Source organism: Leucoraja erinacea, chromosome 25, assembly GCF_028641065.1.
Source record: "Leucoraja erinacea ecotype New England chromosome 25, Leri_hhj_1, whole genome shotgun sequence".
In the NCBI taxonomy this organism is placed as follows: Eukaryota; Metazoa; Chordata; class Chondrichthyes; order Rajiformes; family Rajidae; genus Leucoraja; species Leucoraja erinaceus.
Window position 1 is genome coordinate 25,935,948 of NC_073401.1, and position 23,008 is coordinate 25,958,955.

The window sequence follows — 23,008 nt, forward strand, 5'->3', positions numbered from 1 at the left end:
GTTTTCGGTGGAAATCTCTTCCTGTTTTTGAGAATAACTTGGGTAGGGGTTCAAAGTAATTCTACCTGCAAGGTTACAGACCAAGAAATAGACAGCAAGACTTGGCTAAGTGGCTTTTTTGAATAGCATCCAACATTTGGCAAATTGGCTTAATTTATTTCTGTAAATTTCTAATTCTAAAATGTCTATGAAATCTTGTTAACCAATATATATTAACTTCTAAAATTAATTTTATTCTTATTTAACGACTTGTTCTTTTCAGATTGTAATTCTAAATTCGTAAATTCTAATTATTGCTCGTGTGGATTAAAAAAAAACCCAAACATTTTTTAATCCAGTCAAGTGTGTAAGCCAATGCAGGCTGCGAAAATTACACGATCCAAGATCCCGCCAATGGAAGGCACAATGGCGCAGCGGTAGGGTTGCTGCCTTATAGCGCCCGAGTCCCGGTTCTATCTGTACGTTCTCCCCATGACCTACGTGGGTTTTCTCTGGGTGCTCTGCTTTCCTCCCACACTCTAAAGACGTTTCGGTTTGTAGGTTGATTGACTTCGCTAAATTTGTAAACTGTCCCTCATGTGTGTGCGGGGAACGCTGGTCTGTGTGGTCTCAGTGGGCTGAAGGACTTGTTTCCGTACGGTATCTCTAAACTAAACTAAGATAATGAATGAGAAGTTTTAAAAACAGATAAATAATTACTTGCCTATGTTTATGCACAACCTGAAGAATGTTGCATTTACTTCAATATATGGGTTTAATTTGGATACTTATATGGAAAAAAAGATATTTGGCAAGTTGAACAATGTAGTTTCTCTTTGGTAAATATGTGTTTCTCTTCTCTCAGGATTGAAGAGCTGACATGTGGTGGGATGGTTGAACAGGTTCAGGAAGCTTTTGGCGAGACCATGACGTCGGTTGTTTCTCTTTGTGCTCGATATCCAATAGCTTGCGCCAACAGTATTGGTCTTCTTTGTACCATACCATACACCAGGTAGGGAAAGATCATTCTCATGGTATTTCAGTGATTTGCCTGCTGGTCTGTTGGTAAAACCTATGTTATACTATGTGCACAAAAAAAAATGAAATAATATGGTGACATTGACTGTCTGTCTGTCGGTCTTATAGGCTGGAATGCATCTTTGTTGGGAAAGAAGGAGTTTTTTTAAATGGTTTTGTTTCTCTCCTCACCATCAAGAAGTGGAAAGTACTCGCAGACTTCATTATTATTAAGAGTGGCATAATTTGTTCATATGCCTCTGATGCTTATTATCTGCAAAGGCATATCACACCCAAATGTATCTTCTATCATGCCTGAGTTTGCAATGAATTCTCATTATTCATGGAGCCCACCTTTTAACCCCTTGAGACTTTTATCATGAACTTTTGATCATCTAGCTTCTTACCCAATTCCATGATAACTGAGTCTGAAGAACCTGAAACATCACCTCCAGAGAATCTGCTGACCTGCTGAGTTGCACTGTGTTGTATGCAAGATTCCAGCATCTGCCATTTCTCGAATGCTAACTAATGTATATCTCAAGTACTGATACCACATCTTCTCCCAAATAACTACTTTTCACCTCTGTGACCTTGAAAATTATCAACGTATCTCCAAGGTTTAGTTGATCTCCATTCTTAGAGTGTGATGTTGCTTCCTGAATCCATGACTTTAAATCAATTTTTCAGTTCTCTTCAATCTGTCCCAAACATATTACCAACATTTTAGAGCAAACCCTAGAAATCATTTTGGCCGTGATACGTTATCTGTGCTCGCCTCTCTGCAAGCTTTGACACACATCATCGTTCAATGTTTCTTTTAACTATTTCAGTGAGACAGCTCATGCTCTTAATCATCTAAACATAACCTGGTAATTTTCAGCAGTAATAATAATAATAATAATACATTTTATTTATGGGCGCCTTTCAAGTGTCTCAAGGACACCTTACAAAAATTTAGCAGGTAGAGGAAAAACATGCAAGGGGAATGAAATAAATAGTAGAGACATGACTAGTACACAAAGTAAAGACAGAATACAATTCAAAACACAAAAATTCAGTAGTTTATCTTTCCGTCTGTGCAATGTTACCAAAAGCAATTCCACCAAAAGTTTGTACCTCACATCTCCACATGAATATGCAGGGAATGGAGGGATATGGATCACCTGCAGGCAGATGAGATTAGTTTTAACTCGGCTGTGTGCTGGGCACAGACATCGTGGACTGAATGGCCTGTTCTTGTGCTGCGCTGTATGTTTTTATGTCACTCTTCCCTTATCTGCATGAAGCCACTAGCTGATATAACCCCAAACCAGTGCCAGGTTTTACAAATATACTTCCAACGCTAATGTGTATCTTGCAAACATTTTTCATGATTTCTCCATTACAATGTTATGAGACTCCTGTCCATTCCTGAATGAGCTAAAGAAAGATCGTCTTTGCCTCAAACCTTAAATGTATTTATCTCCTTCCCTGGCCAATATCTTTACCTCAACTACGCCGTTTGAATCTTCGGCATCTATTCCAAATCTGGCCTGAATGTCACGTATTTGAGGATATTTTTTTTTAAATGGGTCATCTATGTTTATAACCTTAAGAACAGTTTTAATCAAACAGCAATTTTTCAATTATTTATGCTTCAAATACATTAGTGAATGTTATTGTCTTGAAATGTTTACACTGTGGAAGAATTTACAGATATGAATACTTCCCATTTCTGCAACTGGTTAATTTTGAAACTAAACAGTGCATACAGTTTTTTTTGGGTGACACACAAGCAGTAGGCAACCGTTTTGTAGTGAATGCCACTCTGGAAATAAGTGAATGACAAACAAAAAAAAAATGGAAACAGGCAGCATTTTAACTGAATGATACTGAATTTATAAATCATCTACATTTGACAGATTCTGTAAAGATCTGATACTATCTTACGATTGTTTTCGCTTAACAAGGCTAATTGCTTCTTTGTTAAAGCTATAGGGCTAGGGTATACTGCAAGCTATTTAATCTAACTGGAAAAAAACATCCTTTGCTTGTTGAGCTAGAAAACAATGCAGCACTTATTTCCACTCTGTAAGGTCGCTGATCTGAAATTCTTGTGTGCTCACAGAAGTAGAACTACCGAATATTTCCTGCACTCCCCACTCCCCACTTTTTCAAAATCTAGTCACGAAACTAGTAAAATTGTAGCCATTATGTGTGGTTTGGGTGGCATGAGCTGTGTACAGTCTGAATTATTTGAAGGTTAACTGCATCCCACTCTCTGAATTTATAGAACTGACAAGTTGCACATGTCTTAAATGTCAATTTTTAACTATTTGTGCAACAGACATGTGATACCTGAATGTTCGATGAACTGACATTCTGATATATCATCAGTTTGATTATTTTCACAAATCCATATATATGATCAAATGATGTCCTTGACTTCCAGAAATAGCCAGCTGGTACAGAGTTCATTGCAGAGCAGAGCGGAATTTAATCTCTCCGTTGTCCTGTTGACATTCTGCTGCAATATAATTTAAGCTGTTAGCATACGTTTGCCATATTTAATTTTATTTGTGATCAATCACAATCTTTTCTAAACCTTCAGCATTCACTCAGCCGTTTCATGAAAATTGAATCACAACCTGCATTTATACAGTACCACTCATACAGTAGTTCCAGTTGTTTTATGCAAGAGGACAGTCTGAAGAAGGGTCTCGACCTGAAACATCACCTATTCCTTCATTCCATAGATGCTGCCTCACCCGCTGAGTTCTCCAGCCTTTTTGTCTACCTGCAAGAGGACATCAGCTGACGATTCCATTTTGGATGTCTATCCAGTTAATTCTTTTGGAAGATGCATGCATGTCAGGCGAGAACACGGGTTGTTGATGAGGTCTTTCACAATGAGCTTGCAACGTGTGAATATCTGCAATATGATTGATTAGCCAACTTGAAAGGAAATAGCACCAACAAAAATTAAAAACTGCAATTATCCTTTTAAGCCACATGCAGCTTGGGAAACAGACAGGGACTATGATGTAAAGGTAGACACAAAGTGCTGGAGTAACTCAGCAGGTCAGGCAGCATCTCTGGAGGAAAAGGATAGGTGATGTTTCAGGTCGGGACCCTTCAATTACGTATTTGGCAGTGCGGTTGCTGTTGGAGCGGTTGGAAGAATTTTATCTTTTGTTATTCCTTTTATATGCCAGATGTGTGTTGTAGATGTTGTCCTGATTTTTCTTTTTGATTGTTTTTTTGATGCTTAGAAGTGAAGAGAAATGCCTGGTGCGAAGTGGCTTAGTTCAGCTCATGGACAGACTATGCAGCCTGACAAGTCAACGGGAAAGTAGCTCAAGTGAAAAACAAACAAGGAAACAGAAAGTAGCTACCATGGCCTGGGCTGCCTTCCAGGTACTTGCTAATCGCTGTGTAGAGTGGGAGAAAGAAGAAGGTGAGTTTCCTTCCAAAATGCAGTTTTTAATCTCCTTGCTCCCGACTTTGTATTTCTTATAATCTTCATGCTCTTTAAAGACAAATTTAGTGATCCTCATTAGTTCCTCATTAACCTTATCCACGCTCTTTCACTTCAATTTGTAACCTGTACTATTAAGAATGATAGTCCTTTATTTAGATTCAATTAAAACAAAAATGTAAACATTCCTTCTGATTCATTAAAAGGATTGTGCGCAGTTAACTAGAAGTATTTTAGTTGACAATTATGATAGTAATTAATTATCTGATAGACTAGGTGTCAATTCGCTTTAAAAATTTCACTTCTCTGTGGCATTCTTTTGTAGCAGAGACTTGTAGGGTGGTGCAGTGGCCACAGCCACTGGTGGTCACTGCGCCAGAGACCCGAGTTTGATCCTGACTACGGGTGCAGTCTGCAGTGTTTGTATGTTCTCCCTGTGGCTGAGTGGGTTTTCTCTGGATACTCCATTTTTCCTCCCACACTCCATAGGTGTGCAAGTTTGTTGGTTAATTGGCTTCTGTAAATTGTCCCTTGTGTGCAGGATAGGATAGCATAAAACTAGTCTATGTGATTGATATTTTAGAAGTGTACTCGTGTACGAGTCATTGTTGGTCAATGCGGACTCGGTGAGCCGAAAGGCCCGTTTCCACGCTGCATCTCTAAGGTCATGTCGGGGGGGAGTTCCCCCCGCCACGGGTACCATGTAATCCCATGCTACTTGCTCCATGGTCGGCGACTAAACCGTCTCCCCCACCTGGTTTGCCAGGTGAAAAGGGGGCTGTGGACCCCCAGCACGACTATAAACAAGACCTGTCAAAGGGCGGATGAGCTTCTGGCGAGCCAACGGCCATCCACTCTTCAGTATAAGTTGCGATTACTGTGGTACATAGCATTCTAAGAAATGACAATAAAGCACACAAAATCCTATACTTCCAGTGGTTATCTGCAGGAAGTGAAGGACAGAGATGTGTGGTGCGTCCCCGAAAGTTCCCGTCAGAACCCCGCACCACTGTGTCGCTAATGTTTTCAATGATGATGAATGAATGAATCTCTAAACTAAATTAAAGACTAAATATAGACACAAAAAGCTGGAGTAACTCAGACAGACTGGAGAGAAGGAATGGATGACGTTTTGGGTCGAGACCCTTCTTTCAGACTTGTTAGGGAAAAGGGAAACGAGAAATATAGACGATGATGTAGAGAGATAATAAATGAAAGATATGCCAAAAATTAAAGACTAGTTTGTTACTATTGCATGTTTCATAATAGGTAGAATTGTTTCCCTGGATTCAAAGGTCAATTTCCTGTGTCCTGCATGCCTTGAGAAAATTGTTTGTGCTCAGTTGCTTTATTTTACATCAGCCGGTTTCTATTCGAGTTTGCGCTGCTATAGTTGGTATTTTTAATGTATGTTTTATTTCCACCAACAACCCCGACACCCTCCAGGTGTATCAACCAATGCAGTGCACTCTGGGTTAGCCCGTCAAGTGTCAAGCCTGTTGACTAATCATCTTGCCCGTGCCACTGAAAGCTGTGGAAATCAAGCAGCAGGGAATGACGCGCTACAAGATGTACTCAGCCTTCTCAATGATCTTTCTAGGTAAGCACATTTGATTGTTGCTGTATTTAGTAGGGTTGATGTACCGTTTAAAACACAATTTCCAAAAACTCAATCATCTATGCCGTGCAGTAGGGTTATAATATAATTTCCGAAATGGATTGCATGAGTCAAAATGAGTGTTGTGGTTGCAGTTGAAATGAATCTTATTAATATAATCTGAATAGACCTTTTGTCATGCACTCAGTTATGAAAGTGAATGTATATCGTGACAAAAGGACAAAAGTGCTGGAGTAACTCAGCGGGTCAGGCAGCTTCTCTGGAGAACATGGATAGGTGACGTTTCGGGTCGGGACCATTCTTTTTCATTGTCAAATTCACCTCTAACTTTCACCCTCCCCTCAAATTCGTTTGGTCTGAAGAAGGGTCCCGACGCAAAACATCACTTACCCATATTCTCCAGAGATGCTGCCTTTACCCGCTGAGCTACTCCTGCACTTTGTCTCCTTTTATGTAAATCAGCACCTCCATTTCCTTGTTTCTGAATAGATATTGTGTTTGTTTTATCTTCTCTTGTGTTTTACATTTGGGTCCTGAAGACCTGTTGTTCTTATTGTACTTTTCTAATGCAAAGAAGATATATTGTTTATTGCAGCTTGCAGGTGATTAGCATATTTGGTAAATAAGTTATTGCTTTCATTTAATGTTTAAAGTTTGTTTTTCATATTAATTCAATGTTGCTAAAAGTGAAAAAATTAACATGTCAAGTGCTGATGTGCTAACTTGCATTTTTAGCAGAGATTATCTTGTATGTTTTATGCTTATCTTAATGTTTGGAAACTATTGAAACAAATTATTGCTCAACTAGTCATGAATCTTTAATTTTGGTGATCTTGTTAGAAGTCAAATTGGTAAAGCAATCCTCAGCCAGCCTGCGTGTGTATCCAAGCTACTTTCATTGTTGTTGGACCAGCGACCATCTCCCAAGCTGGTGCTCATCATCCTTCAATTGTGCCGTGCTGCCTTGCCTCTCATGAGTGTGGAAGATTGTGGGAATGTGGAACTGCCTCCCTGGAGCTACTCCGTACCTTCCTTGGAAAATGATCAAGATGATCCTGGTGATCCAGCTTCAAATATTGCATCGCTCCTTTTAGCAAAACTTGCCGATTACGTCGTACCAGGTAAGTTAACTGATAGTGATAGTGTACAGATAAATTTAAATGTGTGGGAGGAAACCGGAGAACGTACGGACACAGGGAGAACGTACAAGCATACAAACTCCATACAGACAGCACTTGTAGAGCCTGGGTCTCTGCCACTGCCAAAAGATGACCTCAAGAGTAAAACATTCCCAAGAAATAGTGATCAAAGGATGACAGAATTCTGTTTCAGAGTAGGAAATGTGGATCAGAGAACACTGTGTACAGAATACATAGAATAACAGTGGAATAAGGATTGAATTGACAGAATATTCAGAATAATTAGGTGGATTATTAGGAATTACAACAAGCAAGCAGTGGCAAACAATTAATTCATAACTCACAGCAGAATATTTATTCTAGTAAGGAGGAAAGGCTGTAACAGATGGATGGACAACCATTATTAACAAAAGAAATTGGAGGGGATTAAATTGAAAGAGAAAAATAATAAGCAAATATTAGTTGTGAACCCAAATACTGGGATTAATTCAATAAAGGGGGCAAAAAGTTAGTAAAGAGAGATAAACTAAACTGAGGGCAAACATAAAGGAGTATATAAGCACACAACAGGAATTTTAAAAGTATGTAAAAAAGTAAGAGAGAAGCCCAAGTGAGATTAGATCTCTTAGACTAAAGTCTGGGAAATTCTTGTGTGGAACAAGAAATGGCATAAAAATTAAAACAGACATTTTACATCATCCTTGACAGTGGAAAATACAATGAATATCCCTTAATGAAGAACCATGTTGTGGAGGGGATTAAATACCATCTCCATCCTGGAGAAGTAACATTACCATTACCCATTACCACACAGCTAAGTGCCCCAGTCTGGATGATTTGCATTTTAGGATCCTAATAAAAAAAAGTGAATGCATTCCTTATAATCTTCCAAACATCTGGATGGGTTGCATCGTACAGAGAAAGGGCTGCTGATTGGATCCAGTGAGTCTAGCTAGTAGGATGGGCCAAATGGCCTGCTTCTATGCTTTGGCTCTACCATCTTGTATGATTCTAACTATGAGTAGATAATTCTTACATGAACTGCTAGTACAGGTGCACAACCTTTTATCCGAAAGCCTTGGGACCAGACACTTTTCGTAATTCAGAATTTTTCGGCTTTCGGAATGGAAGATTTTTAGCGTAGATTTTAACGGCTGGCTCAGTGGTAGAGTGCTCGGCTCATATCCGCAAGGTCGCGAGTTTGCGCCTCGATCCCGGCAGTTACTCGATCGCGAGTTTGAGTCTTCAATGTAGTTTTTTCTTGCAGAATAGGAGAGAATAGGGAGGGTTAGGCTGGGATCATTCTCTGCGAGATGATCTTAGTGCGGGAGACAAGTGTAGGAGAGGTGTACTGACTGTGTGGGCAGAACTTTGGAAGTGATTGCCCACCATTCTCAAAAGCCGCTGTGTCTCCCTGTCCCTCCAACTCCAGAGGAATCCGCTCCCCGATGGGCCGCTACGGCGACAAGTGGCAGTTCGCCCACAGCCCAAGCTGCGCCCCCTCATCCGCAACCCGGGTTCCTCTGGAGTTGGAGCGGAGCTGGGCTAGAGTTGCTGCTGGCTGTGAGTCTATGGGATCTCCGTGCTTGCAGTCGGTGTCCCGTTGGTCCTGACGTCTCCGGTCACCCCCCTGGAATGGAGCTGAGTGGGAACTGTACCGCCCTTACCCCCTCCCTCTGCAACTGCAAACAACCCCACAGTTCCCAGTCTCAGCTCCTGTACAGGGGGGTGGCCGGAGAGGCCACAGCCCGAGCCATCAGCTTCTGTCCCTACGGGGACAGCGGAGAGCGTGTTCCTCTGGAATTGGAACGGGGCTGGGCTGCTGCTGGCTGTGGGTCTCTGGGTTCTCCGTGCTTGCAGTGGGCCTGGGGGTCGGTGTCCCGTTGGTCCTGACGTCTCCGGTGACTGGCACTGGCTCGAACGTGAAGACAGTGCAAAGCCCCCGCGCCGGTGCAATGCGCGGGGAGCTGGAGAGGGGAGGGAAGGGGTCACACACATGGCCGGGAAGCAGAGGGGTGTAGGTGGGGTGAAACTGAAGGGAGCGACAATTTGCTGCTGCCTGCCCGCTGAGTTAAAAAGTTCCCACGCAAGACTCACGATACACTGTGTATCGTGAGTCTACCGTGGGAACTTTTTAACTCAGCGGGCAGGCAGCAGCAGATTGTCAATTATTAACCCTCCCGCGCAATATACCCTCACCTTCTCTTTTATGAATGGGGATTTAGTTCCCCTTTCTTCGAGGACCAACCGGAGGTTCCGCTGTCACCTCTGCAGGCCGCCCTCGGTGAACGTTTTCAAGGACCTTTCTTCAAGGACTGAAAAAATGTCCGCTATTCGGAGGTTTTCGTTATTTGGATCTTCGGATAAAAGGTTGTGCACCTGTACATCTCCTATGAACTGCTAGTTCCTGATGATTTCTAGGTTAACAAGATTAATAAGGGTCAGGATTGCTATGCGGTTTCTGTGCGTTATTATCATTGCCTTCACTCAGACGCAACCTTGATCTGTTTTTAATTACGATTGTGCATTCAGCCGTATGTTTGCAGAAATATATTTCGAAACTCTTGAAATCTCGAGTGTTGCTAAAATGAATCTTTTTTTGTTTTCTTCCTCCTCTCCCAGGATATTGTGAATATTGGTTCTTTTAGTATCACCATTTATTCATTGTAATCATTGTTCTTCTCAGAGTTAGATAGTTCAATATTGCATTAGGAGCTTCATGATTGAAGCCTATTCTGTACTTGAGGCTTTGTCTGCTCATACAGATTTTACAAATGCAGGTCAGGCGCATGCATGGTGTCGTTTCTGCTCATGGCTCAGTAACTGTGCTGAAGCAAGCTAGTTCAACAATTCTATTTTGTTTCCAGTCATACAGCGTGGAAATAGGCCCTTCGGTACTTGCCTCAACCACCCCTGGCTGCTCATTTCATACATCCACCCAGAGCCGGTCTTAAGTCGATTGGACCAATTGCTCCCAATTGGGCCCCGCGCCTAAGAGGGCCCCGTGCTAGAGTAATCCAAAGATCCTAGAGCTCTGCTCTAATCTACTCTCGGCTCGGGTAGATCTACCCCGGGTGGAGGGGGAGAGGGGTGGAGAGAGAGTAGATGGGCGGAGGGGGAAGAAAGTGGTAGACGGGGGAGGGGGGAGTGAGGGGGAATGGAGATGGGGGAGGTGGGTCGTTCCCACACAGTCCCGGGGCGACGCTCCCACCCCCTCCAGTCGCTGTGCTTCACGCACACAGCCCCAGCTCCACCCCTCTCTCTCCCCGGGGAGATGCGGTGAACAATACAGGGAGGGCCGGGCCAGGGATTGGAGCAAAGTTTACAACCCCCGGCCTCAGCTCACACCCGTTTGCCCAGACCCCGGCATCCGCTCCCGCCGCCGGCCCTCTCCCTCCCTTCTCTCCTTCCCTTCCCTCCCTCTCTTCCCTTCTTCCCTCCCTCCCTTCTCTCCTTCCCTTCCCTTCTTCCCTCCTCTCCTTTCCTCCCTCCTTCCTCTCTCTCATTTCCCTTCTCTTCTTCCCTCCCTCCCTTCTTTCTCTCCTTCCCTCCCTCCCCTCTTCTCTACTTCCCTCACTCCCTTCTCTCCTTCCTTCCTTCTCTTCCTCCCTTCTCTCCTTCCCTCCCGCACACGCACATCACACACAGACAACTAACATACATACAACTAAGAGACACACACAACTTTTTTTTCATTTTACAGTCACTGAAACAAGTGGTATTGTAACTATGTACTTTTCAGAGCTAATCTACACATTTGTTTGTTACTTGTAGGCTTACATGTATGCAATTTTAGCTTAGAATGTAGCTTAGATCTGTTTGGTCCATTAACTTGAAGGCACTTTTTAAGCATTAAGCTTTTTGATTTAAGCACATTTTGATTACTTTCCATTCTACCATAGAGATATAAAGTCTATAATAAACTTTATTTGTATTTCTATGATTCTACAGACCTTGGCTGGGAACCTGGGGCTCACCAAAATTGTTCCCAATTTGGCCCCGCACCTCCTAAGACCGGCCATGCATCCACCACCCATTGTGTTAAAAAAAAAGTTTCCCCTCAGGATCCTATTAAATTGCCCCCCTCCACCATGGTTAGGACAGGCTTAGAGGGATATGGACCAAATGTGGGCAGGTGGGACTAGTGTAGCTGGGATATGTTGGCAGGTGTGGGCAAGTTGGGCCAAAGGATTATTTCCAAGCTGTATCACTCTATGACTGTAAACCTATATCCTCTGGTTCTCCATTCCCTTACTCTGGGCAACAGACTGGGTGTTTACCCAATCTATTCCTCTCATGATTTTGTCCACATCCATAAAATCACCTTAGGAATAAAGTCCTAGCATGCTTAACCTCTCCCTATAGCCTCGGCCTTCAAGTCTCGGCAACATCCTCGTATATCTTCTCTGCACCCTTTCCTGCTTGACAACATCTTTCCTATAATATGGTGATCAAAACTGAACACAATTGTCCCAAACTGAACACAATTGAGATTCAGGTGTGACTCAGTATAGTGTTAACTATTAACTATGCAAACTATTTCTTGTTGGAAATTAATGCTGACGACAACAAAAATAAAATGTATTCAATTTCCCATATAGTGGGGGCATGAATGGTGTAAACTGAGGAAATTGAATACATTTTATTTTTTGGGTATGGCAACCTGGCACAATAACAGGGTGATTTGCATTGAACGGAGCTGTATGGTTCAGAATCTGAACATTTAAAACTTTGCAGGGTGTCAAACCGTGCTGTCTCCTAGCACATCAGAAGCTGGTGGTGCTTTTGCAAAATCAAACCAAAAGAACTCGATGAAAACAGACAAAGATGGTGGAGAAGAATGTGAGGCAATAGATGGTAAACTGTCGATCTTGATTCATAAACGAGAAGATCAATCGTCCCATGAAGTTCTTCAGCCATTACTAAGGTAAGTACAAAAGCCTTCTAATTTTTCACTATTCTATCTCGCTCGGAGCTGCCAAGTTTTGTCAGAGCATTTCAGTATTCCCGTACCTGAAAATCATTATTTTGCTGAGGAAATCAGTATTTTTACATGGTGCCATTTTGCTAAAAAAAAAACATTTGATGTGCAGTCATACCCATGTAAGAGTACAAGAATGCATAACTTGTTTATTGTGTATTTAAAATACAGTTTATTTGTGTATTATATGTCATAGCTGCTTTCTTGCATTTGACCAGAGGTTTATCATTGAAAGTAATTTGGTAGCAACATTTCCCCATGGCCTGGGGAAACGTTAAGAGGCTGGAATCTCTGTATATCTTGTTCTTTATCACCAACGAGAGTTCAGTTCAGTCTGAAGAAGGGTCTCGACTTGAAACGTCACCCATTCCATATCTCCAGAGTCGCTACCTGTCCCGCTGAGTTACTCCAGCAACAGCAAACTTGGTCAGGATCAAACCCAGGTCTCTGGTGCTGTAAGACAACAACTCTGCCGTCTTCAGACTGAACTGGACTCCCGTAAGTGTGAGAGTACTGGTGATTGTCTGAAAAAGGGTCTCGACCCAAAACGTCACCCATTCCTTCTCTCCAGAGTTGCTGCCTGTCCCACTGAGTTACGCCAGCCTTTTGTGTCTATCTTCAATTTCAGTTAAATAAAAAACAGTGCTGGAGGAACTCAGCGGGCTATGCGGCATCTGTGGAGGGAATGGATTAGGAGTTGTTTTGGGCCAGGGTTCTTCTTCAATAGGAAGGAAATGGTTCCGGGAATGCTGAGGTGAGAGGGTGAGAGAGAGGGAGTGATAGGCTCTGGGCCGAGCATCAAAAAAGTATAAAATATAATTGAGAAGGAACTCGTCAGTGCCAAAAGTTGCACATTAATTAATTAAACTAATTAGAAAAAGAGATCGAAAAAGTAATCGCCATCTAGTGTCCAATGCCCATATTACACCATGGGGAGCCTATTTCTGCCGCAGAGGGTAGTCGAGGCCAGTTTATTGGGTATATTTAAGAGGGAGTTAGATGTGGCCCTTGTGGCTAAGGGGATCAGAGGGTATGGAGAGAAGGCAGGTACGGGATACTGAGTTGGATGATCAGCCATGATCATATTGAATGGCGGTGCAGGCTCGAAGGGCCGAATGGCCTTATATATATATATATATATATATATTATATATATATTATTTATATATATATATATATATATATATATATATATCTTGTGAATATGACTGTAATTATTTATAATTATATTATATAAAATTACATAATTGTGAGTGCTTTTTGAATGAGACAGCCGCAGAGGTCCGGCTCCTGAACCCACCTAATTAATGGGTGAGGGCAGTTCCTGTGGGTTCCCCCGTTTACTGAAACCCACTGATTGCCAGTGTGCAGAGTGGGGGCCACGGCCATAGTGGGACTGGGGCAGTGCCAGGCTGGGGGAAGGCTAAGGCATCTTACACTGACAGGAAAATGCCTAACCTTAACCCTACCCCTAACTCTCCCCCCTTCCAGAGCTGCCCAGGGCTGGAGGCTGGAGCCGCTTTGGGACCGGCTGCGGGCTGCGTACATGTGTCCACGCAGCACGTCCACCTTGGCCAGCATGCCCTTCTTGATCATCGTGGTGATGATGGTGGGGAGCAGTTCTGTCCTGCATGCCGCCCGGGCCGCCTTCAGCACCACCATAGCGCGGGCTCCATCAGTCCACCCGCTCGCTCGCTGCAACACTGGCCTACCGACAGCTCGACTGACACCTCGCAGCACCCACCGGCCGTCCGACCCCTCGCAGTACCCACCGCGGCCCAACTACTCTCACGACCCGCCCAACCGATCCTCCACAGCATCCATCGGCCTACCGACAAGCCCAACCAACAGACTGACTGACCCCGACCCTGACCCTGACCCTAACCCTAACCCTAACCCTAACCCTAGCTCTACATTTGTGATTTATTATTTTTATCTAACAGTTCACATCATAACTTTATAAAGATAAATCAATTGAAAACAAAATGATCATCAAGATTAGCATGACCTTTATTCCTTGGAAACCTTGTTATTGTTTTGATGTAATGAGGAGGCAGCCATGATCCCAGGGTCCTCGCTGCCTAGCGACCATAAAACAAAGCGCAGGATTGGTCAATTTGCGACCGACCTCAATGTCAAACGTGCATTGGTTGGACAATTACTACTTGGAAAATTGGACGTTTTTCTCATATTTAATAAGAAAGTGCTGGTTTTGGTCGACGAGTTTCTGATATGATTTATATAATATTTTTACACAATACGTTAAAAATTCAGGTGGTTCGTGAGTTGTGTCACGAACTTGAACGAAAAAGCTCCTCAGCCCACAACTTAGAGGGGTGAGAGAGAGAGAGATGGGGAGTGGGAGAGAGAGAGCGCGAGAGAGGGAGGGAGGGAGAGAGCGAAAGATAGATACAGCGAGAGAGAAGGAGGGAGAGGGAGAGATAGAGAGAAAGAACGAGAGATAGAGAGATCCCAGCCTCTTAACCCCAAGCAACCGTGGTAGATCAACACTTACAAAAATAATCATCTAGATCTTGAAATTTAAAATACTAATAGATTTAATCTGCTATAATTTTTAGAGGTACAGTATGACTTTTTATATCCTTACATATTTATTAAGCAGCAAGATCTTAAGTCAATTTCACAGGGTTATTAATTTTCCATTGGCCAGTGGAATGTTAATGAAACAGGAAGTCGGGCCGATCTCGGTTGTTCCCACCCGCCTGCTGCACCTCGGCCGGTACAGTGATGACTCGTTGTTACGATTATCTATGGCCGTTTTTTAAAAATCCATATTTAACAACGCAAAATCGTATTTCAGCATTCTTATCGCATTCCCATACGAGATACGGAAAATCCGTACTACTTGGCAGCTCTGCTCGCTCTTGAAAGTACTTTGATATTCTGCTTTGGCATTGCCTTTTCTCGTGATCTTTTCATCCAGAGGCATCTTGCTGGTCTAGATAAGAATGTCAGAATGATAGGAACTACAGCCAGAGATTGGTGGATAGGGCAACAACTAAGTCCCCACTTTTACAAAAAAAAACACCTTTGAGTATTTAATTTCTATTTAGTTTAGCTCAAATCGCTAGTTGAAACATTAAGATTCAATACCTGTTGTAAATTGATATCCAGGTGTGTACTTTCCGGAATGAATCATTACTAACTTTGTGGACTATTTTTCTCTATCTTCAGCTTTTTGTATTCAATATCAAATCCTACCACTTCATGTAACACACATTCTGTGTGTCAGAGTCAGGCTATTCTACTGCAAGTTGTTTATTTATGCTTTGGCTCAGTTTTTTCCCTCTCTATCAGCACCGCTTGGCTTGCGGGATGTGCCCTTGAGATCTGAATATTACATCTTTCCCTTTCCTTGGTCTGTATTCTCACTCTCTAACTGACCTAATTTCATGAACTATTCATTTTCTTTCTTCAGATGCCCCCAATAACCATTCAACAAGATGATCTATGCTACTTATCTCCATAGTGACCCTCGTTTCACCTTATCAGATATATTACTTCCCTCCCCATCTTTCCTGCTATGTAAATTTAATTAATTTCTTTATTTCCCAGTTCTGATGCAGGGTTTTCTACCTGAAATCTTTAACTCTTTTTCTTACTATAGAGGTGGCCTGGCCTGGCCTGCTGAGTGCTTCCAGTATTTTCTGCTTTAACCAGATAAGTTATTTTGTGGAAGTTCATGGGGAAGAACTCTTCAGACAATCATTCCAACAGTTCTGCATCTGCTCCATCTAATCTCTGGAACATTACTTGAACCCACACCCTTTTGATCTGTAGGTGAGAGACATACTGAGCCATGGGTGGTATCACTTTGTTTTTAACAGCCTATACCTCACCTCTTCATGCCCTGCCATATATATGGGGAATGTCACCAAATATTTCCTTCCAGAGAGAATAGACTAGGAATAGGGTTTATAAGTGATATTTTGGAATTAATTGAAAAATTTAAGAAAATTAAGAAGATTTGATTGAGGCAATTTCATTTCCTAATTTAGTAACATTTGAAATTGGGCCCTATTGTCACTCCAGTTCAATTTTATATGTGGTTTATATTCTCAGATAGCCGTGCAAAGAAGAGAAATTGCCATAAGTACGATAACAGTGCGGTTGTGTATTGAAATATTTGGTCGACTGTTATGTAATAATCTCATCCCATTCATTTGCAGCAGTTCAGAGGGTCGTCCTTTCCGACTGGGCACTGGCGCCAACATGGAGAAAGTAGTGAAGATGGATCGAGATATGACTAAGGTAAGGGATTGTATGAAGACTCATTTACTTCAGAGAATTTTTTACTAATTTCAGATGATTGTAGTTTTCTTCGCACAGACTGAAGGTTGAACTGGAGACTGAACATGGCCCAGTGTGGCTGTCGCAAGACTTCTGAGAGGAAAAAAGGCCTCTCTTGAGCTTGTGTATATCAGGGAAGCTGTATTAGCATGCCGCAGAAGTCATTTTATTTTCCTCGGTTTTAGGACTGTAAGTCAGATAAGCTTAGAGCATGGATGTACTTGGAATTATAATGTTATTGCAATCACAGATATGTGGCTGAGGGCAGGGCGGGATGCATGCTTAATGTTTTTTGGTATAGAAGTTCCAGATATAACAAAGCAGAATGCAAAAGAGGAGGAAGGGAATTTGCAATACTGTTATGGGAGAACAGGATGGCACTATTCAGAGGGGCTATCTGCAGGGATCATTTAATGAAATTCTATGGGGAGAGCTTTGGAATATGAGAGGGGCATTCACTATGCTGGGGTTATACCATGGGACTCCCAATAGTCAGCAAGAATTGGAGGATCACAAATGTAATCATATTGTGAAAAGGAGTAAAAGCAAAAGGATTATAGTAGTGGTTTAATAATTCTAAATGAATGGTCTTCCATACATTTTCTCTAAGTACCGTTTTTATCTCTCGTTCCCCTTTCCCTTGATTCCCAGTCTGAAGAAGGGTCTCAACCCGAAACATCATCTATTTCTTTTCTCCAAAGATGCTGCCTGACCCACTGAGTTACTCCAGCTTTTTGTGTCTAACTTTTCAAATGTTGATTGATCTGAAGAAGGGTCTCGACCCAAAACGTCACCTATTTATTTTCTCCAGAGATACTGGGTGACCCATTGAGTTACTCCAGCTTTTTGTGTCTATCTTTGGGATTGCTGTAGTGCAAGGAGTAGTGTATAATTGTAACCAGCTAGATGATTTGAGAATTATTGGTTTATTATTTTCATGTACTAAGATACAGTGAAATACAGGCAAATCATATTATACACGATTATGTCAGGTAGTGCTAAAGAGTAAATTATGATTGCAGTATATACTGTTACAGCTATAGAGAAAATGCAGATAAAGGAAAGTGCAAGGGCCTCAACGTGGTTTGTTGGAAGATTAAAAATCATCCCTTGCATATAAGAAGAGGTCAGTTGAAGAGTCTGATATTAGCTCTAAAGCAACACATTGCTATCCATAATTTGCATTCTGAATCTACTATTCCATATGAATAAAATTCATTGTGGATAATAAAAATAAAAATGCGTGTTTCTTTTTGGGGAACTAAAAGTTCATGCACTGATTGCATCAAGTGGGTCAATGTTGAATTATAAATAACTGCACACATGATATAAGTTATGTTGAAATAAAACATGTTGCTTAACATTGCCTTTGGTTTGCAGAGTGGATATTGTGAAGTTATAACAGAAGAGGCCGTAGCAGCCTTGCGCAAGGCTACCAAGTGGGCGCAATCAGGGCTAATTGTAAGTGTGGGACCACCAGTGGACCTTGCTGCTCAGGAGGCTAATAGTGGACTGACAACTGGCGATAAAAAAAAGACTGCTCAGACATCCATTTGCAGAGAAAAAAATGCAGAACTTGCCAGGTATGAGATGAGAGAGAATGGAGAAATAATGACCATTTGGTGTAGGAGACAATAAAACTGTTCCTCCTCTTCATTAAAAGTTGACAAGTGATCTGAGCCTTCTGAACTAACATTTTTTGAACTAGGAAGTACTTGTGGCCAGCTTTCGCGGCTATAGTACACGGTAAATCTTATACAAGAAGCAAAATAAATCATGGTATTGTTTTACAATGCCATGGGTTGAATCAGAAATCAGTTGACTTCAAGGGTTAGGGAAACTGAGAAATGATAACCTATGTCAGCCGATCAAGAACATTCAACAAAGATCTCCCACAGGGTTGTCATCTATATTGATAATCTGCCTTGACCATAGAGGCAAAATCCTTCCAAGGTTTTGAATCTACACTAACCTCTGATCCATCAACAGTGGCTGACGAGTTAATTCAATGAGTGATTAAACATTGACATCTTGTCATCCATCTACATGCATCCAATATTCAAAATAAAATCTATTTGATCAGGAACTATGCAAAACAAAGCATTCGACATGTATCTAGGTACACGTGACAATAAAGTATCATTGAATCATTGAGATTGTTCATGGCAAAAAGCATTTGTTTGAAATATGAATGTGATAAAGGCATACATCATGGAAACTGGCCCTTCGGCTCAATGTATCCATACCGATCTAAGCTAGTCCCATATGCTGTGTTTGGCCCATATCCCTCTAAACCTTCCCTTTGCATGTTCCTATCCAAGTGTCTGAAATTCTGTTATAGCGTATGTTCTGGTTTCCCACCACATTGCAAAGATGTGCAGTTTTGTAAGTTAATTGGCTTCTATAAAATTGTCCTTAGTGTGTAGGATAGAACTAGTGTACAGGTGATCGCTGGTCGGCGCGGACTCGGTGGGCTGAATGGCCTGTTTCCATGCTGTATCTCTAAACTAAAATAAATTGTGAAACAAGTGTAACCTGAATATTTGTAGACTGCCGTTAATTCAATTGGGTCCTTTTGATTTTTTTTTTCCTCCCTGTAGGACAGACCCAGTCCGCCCATTCATCAGTGGTCATGTGGCAAACAGCATGGCAGCAGAGGTGATTGCTCTGCTACACAATTTACTCATGGCTCCTGAGTTCAGCACTGCTCAGATATGGACCACCACAGCGGAGAAGGTCAGTAAAACAGATTCATGCTCTGGGAGTAAAACTTCTTATTTAGTAAACAATTATTTTGATCGTTTTTCCAGATTCTTGCTTAGATTAGCACATATTCCCAAAATATTTTTATTTACAATAGTTTTTCCTCATTCGCACATTTAGCGAACTGAGGTTACCAATTCTTGAACCCATTTCATGACATCTTTACATTGCCTGGTGATAACATTATCTGTAAATAGTTTTCATTTGTATGCCGATGATGCTCTGTTTTTATCTTCCCCGCCCCCCCGCCAAATACCATCCAATCTGCAATGGTTGCCAGGCAACGTAAAGGATAAGCCAGAACTTCTTGCAGCTCATCATTGACAATGTAAAGGCAAGCTTTTTGTGCAACTGTCAGAAACTCTATGCCTAGAATTTGATCCAATATTTTCCGGAATGCCGGCACAACCTATTCAACCCCAAGCTGAGTTTCAAAAGGAGATCAACAATGCCTATTTCTCCCTCTGCAACACCTTTGTACTTCCTGTGTATTTTTGTTACCCTGCTCTTGAATACCTTGTGCCTTTGTTACCTCCACTCGTGGTTCCCGTCTCTGATCTGATCGACTCCATCTGACGTGACTGCGATTTACATTTTACAGTCCTCCCCTTTCACTGTGCAGTCACCGATGGAATTTTCAGCCTTCTTTCCTCTCTACGTAACAAATCTCTCACTTCAAAAACCCACTTAATTTTTTAAGTGTCCATCTCTGTAGCATTTCTCTGGACCGTAATTATAAAGTTTGTTGGGATATTTGGTTATGTTAAAGGCATTGTACAAGTTTCCTTTTTTAAGTTAACTGAAGTCATTTCTCTATCTGGCAGGTTCTATCTCGAGCTTTAATGTACATCCCTCAGCTTGGTAAATATGCAGAGAGCGTCTTGGAGAACGGAAGTAGCAGTGGAAGAAAGTTGGCAAAGCTACAAGCTATTGGTCGACAGGCAGTGGCAGCACTCTGTGCGCTCGGTGGCTTCAAGGAAACAATTAAAATAGGTTCTGAAGTGCAGGTAATCTCTTGTTTTCATTCATGTGTGTAAAAACAAATTTACGTGGAAGATCGACAGTTATTATTATTAATTATTTTGTAAATGTTGGCGTTACTCCTAGATATTCAGAGTTCTTCCAGGATGTTCAACCTCGTTGTGTTTGAACCACCTGTCAAAGTTCAGGGTTTCATGGTTAAGATCTGACTTCAGGGACCAGCCTGTGTTTTTTTTTTTGAGTTTGTCTTTACTCATCATTGGCTGCCGATGATAACCATGTTGAGGGCTTGCTCATCTCGGCAAGTGCAGGTTTAGCAAGCCAGACAGATCCATAACTGGGGCAATAAATTGTAAAATTCTGCTCAGATTAAATAGTGGAACATTCAGAATAACTGAACAGCGTGCTCCTGTTTCATTGAAGGGAAAGGTATTGAAGGAATATTGTAAGAGGGTTGCTAAAATTGATTATAATGTATTTCTGGGGATGGAACAGGTGGATAGAGAGAGAAGAGGCAAGATCGCTGATGTCTAGTGATTGTCTGAATTTCTGTCGTAATTGTTACGCTTGTTGAATAAAACTGCGGTATCCTTTTTTAATGTTTGCCATTGTTACTGAAATGTACATTTATTTGTGATTATGAAAGAAGTCAATCTTCTTTTCAGGTTTCAGGGAAGGGGATATCTGGAAGCATTGGAGTGGTGACCTCCATTAATGAGCAAGAAGGTATCGCCACAGTCCGGCTGCCCTTGTCTAATTGTCGAAAGGTATCGAAAGCTTCGGACACAGTAACTGTTCCATTATCGAGACTGTGTACTCCACGATGTGAGGTGAGTTTAGTTAATTTTAGAGATACAGAAATCAGATCCACTTTATAGCACTGATGTACTGGTGTTAAACATTCAGTTGTGGTAATATTAATCCAGAATAAACTGTTTGTTTAAAATTAGTAAAAAATATAGATGCTGAAAGTCTAAAATAAAAACAGAAATTGCTGGAAACACTTAGAGAAGAAACACTAAGAAAAGAATCTTTCCTCAAGACTGAAAAATGAGGGAACTTCCACTTGAAACATGAATACTATTTATCTATCCACTGGTGCTGTCTGATCTAAGTTTTTGCCAAATTTTTATCTCAATTTAAATGAGAAAACAAGTTAGTGTAAAGTTATAGAGATAGTTAGGGAGGAGAAAGAATATGTCTAATTAGTGAGGCCTAGGTTACCAAGATGATTCTGCTTTTGGAGCCATTAAGTTGATTGATAAATGAGAGCTTTGCTGTTCCATTCCTTGTGTATTGAACGTAGAACAGCCCAGCACAGAACAGGATCTCAGCTTACAATCCTGTGCCAAACCTGATGCCAAATTAAACTAATCTCATCTGCCTGCATTTGATCCATAGCTCACCATTCAAAGCATATTCATATGCTTCCTAAAAGCTTCTTCCATCATATCATTGTATCTGCTTCCACCATCATCCCTGGCAGCATGTTCCAGGCATCCACCTCTCGGTGTGCATATAAAATAAATTGCCCTGCACATCTCCTTTAAACTTTCCCACTGAGCTTAAAGTTATGTCCTCTCGTTTTTGACATTTCAACCCTGGGGAAAAGATTCTGACCATCTTCCTTATCAATTCCTCTCGTAATTTTATGTTTCTATCAGGTCTTCCCACGGCCTCTGATGCTTCAGATAAATCAATTTTAGGTTTGGCGAGCCTCTTCTTACAGCAAAAGCCTTCTAATCAAGGCAGCATCCTAGTAAACCTTTTCTATACCCTCTCCAAGACCGCCACATCTTTCCTGTAATGGGGTGACCAGAAATGCACACAATACTCCAAATGCAGCCCAACCAAAGTTTTATAAAGATGCAGCATGACTTCTCGATTCTTGAACTCAAGGCTACAACTGATGAAGACAAGCATTCCATACATGTTCTGTACCACTCTTCCAAATGCAAGTAAATCTTATCCCTCGGAATTCTCTTCAATAGCTTCCGTACCACTTGATGAGGCTCACCGGCCCATAATATCCTGTATTATTCCTACATCCCTTCATAAACGAACAAACAACATTGGCTACTCTCGTCGTCAAAACCCCTGCAATCTCCACTTGCCTCTCTCTCTCCCTTTATCAGACCTGTGAAAGAGGGAAAACAAGTTAGTCTCGCTGGCAGAAAAGGTACGTGAGGGCAATGGGTTGAACAAAGTGAATATCTGTAATAAGGTGAAATGATTAGCCTTTGATTTATTGATACTTTATTATCACATGTGAATACAAAGAGTCGCCACGTGTAGCACGCTGCCTTTAAATGTGCCATTGCGTCTGTTTGTCCATGTAATGTTTTGCTAATCTTGAGTGAAGTCTAGTCTAACGACTGGGGTGTGCACAGCAAGCCAGAACATAGAACAATAAAAGATGGCAAAGAAAAATGGTCACAAGAGGGAAAACAAGTTAGTCTCACTGGCAGAAAAGGTATGTGAGGGCAATGGGTCGAACAAAGTGAATATCTGTAATAAGGTGAAATGATTAGCCTTTGATTTATTGATACTTTATTATCACATGTGACATCACAGTGAAAATCTGAGAGGAACCGAAAAAGTTATTCAAGTTGGAGAATTCAATTTTGATTGATTTAAAAGCTTTGTGGGTTTACTGCAATCCAATTTGCAGTTAGATGTGTGCTGTCAAAAGGCAGGAGGAATGCTGAGGGGAAAAGCAAGCAAAAGTGTAATTACAGATAAGGTGATCTACTTGAAAA

The 23,008-nt window shown here is 41.6% G+C and overlaps 1 protein-coding gene across 6 annotated transcripts in view; it reads left to right on the plus strand.

Annotated features, from left to right (window-relative positions):
* The window catches only part of LOC129709146 (probable E3 ubiquitin-protein ligase HECTD4), a 168,391-nt gene that overhangs the window by 89,481 nt on the left and 55,902 nt on the right, over nucleotides 1-23,008 (plus strand). For all 6 annotated transcript variants that reach the window (XM_055655285.1, XM_055655291.1, XM_055655288.1 and 3 more), the window contains 10 exons: nucleotides 845-991; nucleotides 4,251-4,435; nucleotides 5,903-6,056; nucleotides 6,915-7,195; nucleotides 11,951-12,140; nucleotides 16,385-16,466; nucleotides 17,886-18,088; nucleotides 19,106-19,241; nucleotides 20,093-20,275; nucleotides 20,915-21,079. In XM_055655285.1, coding sequence (XP_055511260.1) covers nucleotides 845-991; nucleotides 4,251-4,435; nucleotides 5,903-6,056; nucleotides 6,915-7,195; nucleotides 11,951-12,140; nucleotides 16,385-16,466; nucleotides 17,886-18,088; nucleotides 19,106-19,241; nucleotides 20,093-20,275; nucleotides 20,915-21,079 — 1,726 coding nt within the window. The remainder of the gene's footprint in view (nucleotides 1-844; nucleotides 992-4,250; nucleotides 4,436-5,902; nucleotides 6,057-6,914; nucleotides 7,196-11,950; nucleotides 12,141-16,384; nucleotides 16,467-17,885; nucleotides 18,089-19,105; nucleotides 19,242-20,092; nucleotides 20,276-20,914; nucleotides 21,080-23,008) is intronic.